The sequence below is a fragment of the Astatotilapia calliptera genome, chromosome 3, assembly GCF_900246225.1.
Source record: "Astatotilapia calliptera chromosome 3, fAstCal1.2, whole genome shotgun sequence".
NCBI lineage: Eukaryota > Metazoa > Chordata > Actinopteri > Cichliformes > Cichlidae > Astatotilapia > Astatotilapia calliptera.
The window spans coordinates 48,424,772-48,434,919 of record NC_039304.1 but is presented as its reverse complement, the minus strand read 5'-3'; the positions used below and the strand labels follow the sequence as shown (position 1 = coordinate 48,434,919).

The window sequence follows — 10,148 nt, the reverse complement described above, 5'->3', positions numbered from 1 at the left end:
ATGCCTCAACACAAGGACAGACGATCCTCTAAATCTCAACTCAGTGTATGGACTATAGTGTTTTTCCACTCTGTTATCATTCTTCACCTGACACAGATCAATGCAGGTAATGTATCCTCACAATTAATGACAACAGCCAATATACTTTTGATATGTACGCTCAGGATATGCACAATGTCATAGTGTGGACAAACTACAGTTTTATTAACACCTCTGTGTAAATAAAGTTTCAACAAGAACTTATCAGCAGGTGTAAGGTATTTTCTTGGGTTGCATTAAAAAGTAAAAAAAAAATGAAATAATATGAAATTAGTAGTTATATATTAATACTATAAACTATGAAATACACATGCTTTAAATGTAATGTTGTGTACGGTTTACTGAAGCAACGAGGGTGTTTCTAAATTGCATTGGTTGCATTATACTTTATGGCAAAATGTCATTACACAAATACCACTTTACAATAATGTATTTAAAGGTGTGCTCTAAATAGAGAACAAGTGAGGAATCAATTGGGGGAGAACACTTAACAATGCATCATCAGCTTCCTGCATTGTTCCTCATCTATTTTAAAATTGTGAAATTTTAATAACTTGGAATAACTTCTTCATTAAGTGATCACTTTTATCTGTGATAAATAAGTAAACAATAGAAAAAAAAAAGCTTTTCTTAAATATTTATGTTTAAATTATGTGTTTGGATTCTCTTTGAATGTCAACAGTGCATTTGAAAATGCAACCAGATGTGCTAAGAACATTTGGATTCCATCACAAAATGTTTTTTAACTCAAGGTCTTTCAAATGTTGAAATAATATCAATGGTTACGGTTTAACAATAGTTGGCGGCGCCATTGTTCAAACAAACAGGTCAGTACACTACTAAGAATGAAAGTGAAAGTGTCCCTTTAGATTAGTCATATTTTATAACATATTAAGGTTAAAAAGGTCTTGTATAAGAGAGAAGTTTCCAAGTTTATTACTAACGTTTTATTTTTTTCATGTGTTTAACCTACTAAAATAACGGCCATATATTACTTTTCCAAATCCTCCTAACAGTTTTCCGTCTTTACATTTTCCTATATCCCCAAATGTGAGACAAGTAATCTATGTTTATTTTGTTCTCTCTTATCCTGCTGTGATTATTATTATATAATTCTTCATTACTAATTATACCACACATGTATTATTTTATTCACTTTAAATTAAGTGAATTTTAACAGTCTTAAATAGTGAACAGGTTCATGTTATGAAGTATGGATGGTAGCAGAAGTGTGAGTTATTTTGTCACTCACATGAATGACAGTTCAAAATTATGAGACACACATGAGTTTCATATTTTCTTCTGTACTACATTCATACTTAAGTTGAATTTGTGGGGATTTTAGTTTTGTTTTTATTCACTGTTTAGCTATGACTTTATTATGTCATGGTTTTTGTTTTGTTGTTTTAGTTTATCTGACATTGCATTTAATTTGACAACATCCTATAGACCACATTATTTTCATTATCCTGACGAAAAAAAGAAAGAAAGACAATTGTAACCAAAAACACATACAACTCGATATATAGATTATGCAAATCTGTGACTAAAGCATTTTTTTTATAAAGTTTACATTTACTGTTTTCTAATTCTAAATAAAGATCAAAAACACATTTTTCTTTCCCAGGTGAATCTCTGACAAACAGTCAGTATCGAATGTTTGCAGTAATTGGTCAGACTCAAGACATCACGTTGCTATGCAGTGTGGATCCTCCCATGAATGCTGTGGATGAGATGGTAGAGTGGTCAAGATCTGACCTGAATCCCAGATTTGTCCACGTGTGGCGGTCAGGTGAAGATCATCTGGTTGGCCAAAACCCATCCTACAAGAACAGAACGTCAGTGTCCACTGAGAAACTGAAAACAGGAGATGTATCACTGAAAATTACCAAAGTGAGGCTGTCAGATGAAGGAACATACAGGTGCTTCATTCCAGGACGGAAGGCAGATTTTAGTGTTGAACTTGTTGTCGGTAGGTGGACAAACTCTATATGCTGCTACTGTTAAAAATTGGATTACTGTTCATCTTTAATGTCACAATTTTATGTGTATTCAGAAGCTGATATTCAGATAACCAAAGTCAGCTCTGGGGTGCTAGAATGTAAATCCAAAGGCTGGTATCCAGAACCAGAGGTGTTTTGGCTGGAGAACGAGGGAAAGATCATCTCTGCTGGGTCTAAAGAGATATTGAGAGGTCCTGATGACCTCTATGTCCTCAGCAGCAGACTGACTCTGGAAAAAGGACGCGGCAACAATATCACCTGTAGAATCCAACAAAACAACCAGTACAGAGAAGCCAAGATCCATGTTCCAGGTTAAGTTTTTTTTTTAATTAATGATGTGATCCAAATTTTAACTACAAACTGGCAAACTTGACAAAACATATGTTAACTTATCAATAATTATTTTATCTCATGTGCTTTATCATTTCAGATGATTTTTCTGTGGATTCGGCTAGATCTACCATTGCGGCAATGATTGTTGGCATTATATTTATTACTTTTGTTGTTTTTCTTGTTTTTCTTGTTTGGAAATGCAGAAAAAATAACATGGGTGAGACTCTAATGCATGCCCAAATATTGCGTAATCTCCTACTTTGTCAGACAAATCTGATTAAATTTGCACCAATTAATTATTGACAAAAATGTGTGGTTAGACCAGCAAGACTTACATTCAAGTCTAGATGCTGCTGTTAATGCCTCATATGTTGCTGATATGTTGTTTAAGGCCAACTGCAAACAAACACTCTAACAATAACATGTTATTATGCACACAGTCATGTCTATAGAGGCTTTTTTCCATTCAGTTTTAAAATTTGTGTTTTTCATATTTTGCTTATTTTCTTATAAAGTCAATAATATTAGAAGCTATTGCCCCTCCAATAGAAGAAGCTCCATGCCTGCTTCATGTCCTGGGGGGCAGGATTATGGTTTCCCACACCTATTATTAAATACTTACATGGAGAAACCAAATGAACACAGCTAACCCAGACAGTGTGTGTGTGCAGGCTCACAAACACAGGTGCACACACGCACACTGTCTGGGTTGGCTGCTGCCTCTAAACATTAAGGTTAAGCTTATGTTTGTTTTTGTTGTGGTTTCTCTACTGTGTTGTTTTCATTTTGCATTTTTTTGTTTGTCCTTCAGACAATTGTGATTCTTATACTGCCAGATAGGACATGTAAAAAGTTTGTTTCAATTGAGTCAGAAACACATATTATTATTATTATTATTATTATTATTATTCAATAATACCACTACTGCTACTTTTAACGATAATAATAATAATAATATTTTCATGACAGTAATTATTCACTTTTAAACCTTTGGTGTGGGAAAGTAATGCATTTAAAATTACTAATTGTATCTCCTCACAGAGACTGGAAGCAAAGAAAAAATGCAAGCTTTTGATCCAGAAGAGGAATCTCTGATCAGGGAAGAAAAGGTCAATGACAGTTCACATGTCAGTTTGTGTCAAACAGAGGTGGAAAATGACCACGTTTCCAACAAAAATATCATGCAGACAACAAAAACTGGCACACAACAAAATAGCAACCACCCAGGTAGAGAGACAACAAATAATGTATGGAAATCACATGATGGAAGACAAGCACAACCTGAACAATTTGATAATAACAGCGAAAGAAGAAATTGTGAAATTCCAAATCTGACTGATAATAGTGGACAAGGACATGGGCCTAAACAACACAAAGAAAACACTGAAGAAAACAAAAACAAAACACAAACTACGAATGAAACAGCCGATCAGAGTCTAATTAAAGCAGAAGAGAAAAAAACTACTCATTCTGAGGGAGAAGACACAATGAAACAGAAACAGGACAATATCAAGGAAAATGTCAGTCCCACAGGATCAGAAAGAAATATGGCAAACCAAAATCAGGTTGCTGGTGAGGTGGATGGCGAAAAAAGAGCAAAGGAAGTTTCTTCTGCAAACAGAGCAGAAATACCCCCAATGCAGCATGACAGTAAGGAAAACCAGTCAGAAAAACCTATAACCACACAGATTGTAATGAGTGGAGGCCAAAAACAAGAGATCAAGGAAGCTGGAGGAGAAATAAGCCAACCACAAGCTGAGAACGTGGATGGGAACGGAAATAATGAAACAGCAGCTCTATCTGGCAAAACCATAGGTCAACATAATAGCGCAGAGGAGGGTCACACATATGAAGGGGGGCAACCATTGAAAGGTATGCAAGGGGAAGACCCACAAGTGAAAAGATTGCAGGGGGAAGACCAACAAACGAAGGGATTGCAGGGGCAGGACACACAAACAAAGGGATTGCAGGGGCAGGACACACAAACAAAGGGATTGGAGGGGCAGGACACACAAACAAAGGGATTGCAGGGGCAGGACACACAAACAAAGGGATTGCAGGGGGAAGACCCACAAACAAAGGGATTGGAGGGGCAGGACACACAAACAAAGGGATTGGAGGGGCAGGACACACAAAAAAAGGGATTGCAGGAGGAAGACTCACAAACGAAGGGATTGGAGGGGCAGGACACACAAATGAAGAGATTGGAGAGGGAAGACCCACAAACGAAGGGATTGCAGGAGGAAGACCCACAAACGAAGGGATTGGAGGGGCAGGACACACAAAAAAAGGGATTGCAGGAGGAAGACCCACAAACGAAGGGATTGGAGGGGCAGGACACACAAATGAAGAGATTGGAGAGGGAAGACACACAAACAAAGGGATTGCAGGAGGAAGACCCACAAACGAAGGGATTGGAGGGGCAGGACACACAAAAAAAGGGATTGCAGGAGGAAGACCCACAAACGAAGGGATTGGAGGGGCAGGACACACAAAAAAAGGGAGTGCAGGAGGAAGACCCACAAACGAAGGGATTGGAGGGGCAGGACACACAAAAAAAGGGATTGCAGGAGGAAGACCCACAAACGAAGGGATTGGAGGGGCAGGACACACAAAAAAAGGGATTGCAGGGGGAAGTCTAACACATGCTTAAATGATTTTATAATGTTTTATAATGTTCTATATGTATATGCACAAAGAGATTGCAAAGTTTCATGGCGATGAAGACTCATAAAGAAAACCTCACTCTCAGTTGGGGTAGGCAGAAACTAAAATGAGTCTGCTTTAAATGTTTACAAAAAAACAAGTTCAGACCAGGAAAGTCATCCTACACACAATTTAACAGCAGTTAACAGCTAATGGGTGATAGATAGTCAAAAATATTGCCCAGGTAGAAAATGTCGAGCAACAATAAATAAATAAATAAATAAATAAATAAGGGAAACAGCAGATCAGAGTCCACCTACCAAATAGAAGTAAAAAAAAAAAAATAGCAGAAAAGAGACAAGACCAAATCTCTGGTGGTTAAAGAAAGACAATAAGGAACCAATAAAATTGAGGAAATTAAGAGGTGATGACAAAAATATATATTTTTAGCTATCCAGTATACTGTTGCATTTAGTGGATCTAAAGTGTAGTGTTTTACAAATTTGAATAACAAGCCAAAAACCTCCAGTTGGATGTCAGAAGGAGAACAGGAATCTAGTGGAAGAAATCAGACAAATAAACGTTATCTACCTGCTGTTGGACCCTCATGAATAATACTTGATTTATGGTTGTGATATTGTAATTTTTTGTGTTGATATTTGACTTTCAAACTACATAAATGTGCTTCTTTAGAGTACTCCAAAAACCCAGCAGTGTGTAGGTCAAGTGCTGCGTTCACTGGGAGTGGGATAACTGTGAAAAAACAGAAAATTGAAAAAAAAATACAGCAGACTGCAGTAGACCCTTGTTGTCACTTCAGCTCTTTGTATATTATGAATTTTTTCTTCTCCCTGGCTGATGTGGACCGACAACAACAAAAGCCCACAGTTATACCAGATCCTTATGGTCTGCCATTCACTGCCAGAGGATTTTTCTTTGTGTGTGTGTGTGTGTGTGTGTGTGTGTGTGTGTGTGTGTGTGTCTTTGAAAACTATGTAATAGTGTTATCCTTTCTTTTTTCTTTGTAATTATTTGCCAAATCGTTATATAAACTGTAGGTTCATACTTGCTTACGAAATAAATCTAAAGATTCATGTAAATTCGTTAGTCTTGTCTTATTGTTTAAACTCTCTAGGTGCATTTCAGACTATGAACAAATACATTTTCTTTTAATGTAAACTTTTGCTTTTATTAGATAGTCATGGTCCAATCAAACTACCATTTAAGCTGCAAGGCTTCTGAACTCTGCTGTGAAACAGCTAACAGATCATCTGCAGAGGAATGGTTTATTTGAAGAGTTTCATTCAGGTTTCAGAGCTCATCACAGCACAGAAACAGCTTTAGTGAAAGTCACAAATTATCTTCTTATGGCCTCTGACAGTGGACTCATCTCTGTGCTAATTCTGCTAGACCTCAGTGCAACACTCAATACTGTAGACCATAATCCTCTATTAGTGCACTGCTGTATTGATTGCTGGGCTTTTTGTTTATTACTTTTGTTGCTTTTCTTGTTTAAAAATAGAGAAAAACAACATGGGTCAGACTTTTTAAATCTGTTTTAAGAACCTTTGACTGATGCTGTTGTCCTAGTCTCAATGTACTGATGGATACTGATAATGAGTTTTCTTTGAATTTCACCATGTTATATCATTAATTTAAGTTTAAGTGACTCTAAAAATCACATGATTGATGGCTCTGGCAATATTTTGCACACCATGGCTAGTCAGCAGTTCAACAGCACCGATTACACATGGAATATAATTGTTACAATGCGTTGTGTGTATGTTTGCACTATATATACACATCTGATTTATGGCTATAGAGGCTTTTTGTATTCACTGTTTTAAAATTAACATTTCAAATATTTTGCTTACTTTCTTTGATGTTGTTAGTGTCATGGTCTGCGGAGGCAGACCGTGCGGGAATGTATATGGTGGACCCAGGTGCGAACACAAGCGAGGATGCAGGAGTGGATTTAAACAAAAGCGAGCCTTTTATTATGGCTGATGAAAGGAACAAAACAGAGTGAAGGCAGCATATGAGTAGTAGCTCAACAGAAACCTAAACTGGACAAACTAAGGAAAGGCTATGGCTGGAAATACGGAACACAGGGGGTGGGAACACAGACGACGCGACACAGACTGTATGAAACACAGAGACTAAATACACATGAGGGATGATCAGGGGAAGTGGATGCACACGGGGAACACAGGTGACACTGATAATCATAACAAGAAACGGCAGGAGTGAACGTAACACTGATGGGAGATGGGCAAAGTAAAACAGGAAGTACACAGAGGTTCAAACAGGAGGAGAGAGAGCACGGGGAGAACGCAGACATAACGGGCTGGGGAAAACATAGAATAAAACACAAAGAGAGACGAGGGCTCATAAATACACAGAGGGGCACACAGGGGGTAAGAGTCACGAAGGGAAAACACATAAGGAACAACGTAACAGATCAACCCAGGAAGCATGGCCTAAATAAAGAACAAAATACAAAAGTACATGAAAACTAAGAATACTGGGCCCACATGGCCCAGGACCATGACATCACCCCCCCCTAAAGGGCTGGCTCCCGACAGCCCAAACCCGAGAAACAAAACAAAAACAGAAAACAACCCACCCAGGATAGCTGCGGAGACGAAGGAGACGACGGAGCAGTTCAGGGGACCGACCGCGCGGAAGGCAGCGGCGGCGGCTCTCCAGTGTTAGGCGTGCTGGCCATGGCCTGGTGGGCACAGGACCAGTCGAGGTAGGACCAGACGGTGGCGATGCGGGGGCCGGACCAGGCGTCGCTGCAGAGGCTGAGGCTGGACCAGGCGAGGACGAAGACTCGGCGGAAGCTGGGCCAGACGAGGACGAAGACTCGGCGGAAGCTGGGCCAGACGAGGACGAAGACTCTGAGGCTGGGCCAGACGAGGACGAAGACTCTGAGGCTGGGCCAGACGAAGCACAGGCTGGAGCTGCAGCAGACGAAGCAAGGGCTGGAGCCGCAGCAGACGAAGCACGGGCTGGAGCTGCAGCAGACGAAACATGGGCTGGGGCTGGACCAGGAGGAGCAGAAGCAGAAGGTGGCTGGATGGGCGGCTCGGGCCCCCCAGCAGACGTGGCATGGTGCTGGAAGGGCGGCTCGGGCCCCCCAGCAGACGTGGCTTGAGGCCGGATGGGCGGCTCGGGCCCCCCAGCAGACGTGGCTTGAGGCCGGATGGGCTCCTCGAGCCCTCCAGCTGACGTGGCGTGGGACTGAACGGGCCCCTCGGACCCTCCAGCTGAGACAGGAGGCTGAACGGGCCCCTCGGACCCTCTAGCGGACGAGACATGAGGCTGGACGCGTTCAACTGACATCTTACAGTTAACAGTCCAGAAGCAAACAGATGTCAGATGTCCTGAGGCAAAGACCAGCTCATTCACTTTAAGACTTATGTAGGCTGACATAACAGGCTCTAAAACAGAAAGTCCTGTTTCCATATTCCTCCCTTCAGTCTCGAGCAATGACAGAGCTTGACGGCCCAGATAAGCCGGGTCAGCCACAGGGAAAACAAGGACTACAACATTCCCCAGAAAAACACGACTTAAGCCTTCGCGGATAAACTCCTGGGCAAACATGAAATGTTCAGGAATGAATCTGGGCGATGAGAACTGACTAGCATGATGGCAGTAAGTGTTATAGCGACTAGGAACCATGCGCGAGGTGGACTGTAACTTAAGGGTGTTATGTAGTGTGTATGGTGAAATGGGTACAGCTAATGCTGTGCTAGCATTCCTAGCTGAGACGGGTGATGTTACACAGCTCATGTTACCCTGATTTGACTCCATGTCGTCATCTTTAGGTTCCAACTTGAGTTCATGATCAGCGTTCTCAGTTTTTAGTTCATTGGGAATAGGAGCAGCATGCAAAACAGGATTACACCTCATCTCACACTCAGTACTCTTACACTTTACGTCATGACCCTCCTTTAAACAATCCTTATGTGCTAAGGAAGCACAGGGGCCTACTTTAAGTAGCTCGTTGGTGAGCGGAGCGGGCTCGGGAAGGGAGGCATTAGCAACAGGTAACTCAGTCTTAGATGGAACCCCAGGCACATTAAATGACACAGAAGAAAACACTTCCACCCCACCCCCCACACAAGCAACATCATGGCCTGTGGAACTCTCTTTCAATCCAAGTGTGGTGTCAGGGGCCCCTACAAGATCACTAGGCCTGTCCAAGATCCTCTCTGAAACAAATTCACTTGGCTGTGACTTGGTTAGCAGAGCATTACTCAGCCTGAAGTTAGCACTGGCTAATTCTAAAACAGTGATTTTCTTTTCACAAACAGAAACACACGAAACAGGGGATTCCCCGGTCGGCTTAGAGGCTGGACAATTAAACACCTGTTCGGGTGGCGGTGACAAGAACACCGGCTGTGACTCCCCAGTGTTGGAACTCACAGTCTGAGTGGGTCTTACTCCCTGTTCGTGGAAGCCAGACGAACAGACCACACCATTCACAGTACCAGAGTCAGCCATTTCCACACTATGTGTCTCTGTTAACTTTGACCCGTGGCTCTGTGATTCTGAGTCTAATTCATCTTCTATGGCTTCGATGGAGGCTGGTGATGACAGGTTGCACTCACTCACCTCCGGTCGTCGCGCGATGCGGTGGCGACGCGAGCGCCGTTTCCTCTTGGCCGTGAGCCCCGTTAACGTGGAAAGTGGAGCCTCTTGCGGCGTCGCAGAGGCTGAGGAGGCAAGGGTTGGCGGAGCATCAGGCGGGGGCTCCTGGCAACTCCGGGGGCCCCCAAAGGCCAGGCGTGTCCCGCGGAAAATCTCACCGTAGTGAGGAGCGAGCCCTGGCTTCCCCTGTAGCTCCTCCTCCAGTTGCGCGCATGCGGCGCGCTGCCGCTCCTCGAGGTCGAAAGTCATCACCTCCACAGCCTCCTCGTGTCGCTCAGTGGAGGGCGAGACATGCCGTAGCGATGAGCGACGGCGACGAGAACGCCGCTTTCGTCTTGAAGTGGACGCGGACGTAACTTGGATTTCTGTAGGCGACCGGCTCCTCGTCTTCCGACCACATCCGCGCCAGATAAGAAGCGGGAGAAGAGTAGTCCGATCGAGGCGGCGAGGATGGGCGGCCGGTCCGAG

The 10,148-nt window shown here is 42.4% G+C and overlaps 1 protein-coding gene across 1 annotated transcript; it reads left to right on the top strand.

Annotated features, from left to right (window-relative positions):
- On the top strand, positions 1 to 2,358 carry LOC113015286 (selection and upkeep of intraepithelial T-cells protein 2-like). The gene is made up of 3 exons (XM_026157245.1): positions 1 to 106; positions 1,667 to 2,011; positions 2,096 to 2,358. The coding sequence occupies exons 1-3, from the start codon at positions 1 to 3 to the stop codon at positions 2,356 to 2,358; spliced, it is 714 nt and encodes a 237-aa protein (XP_026013030.1).
- The last annotated feature ends 7,790 nt before the right edge of the window (positions 2,359 to 10,148 follow it).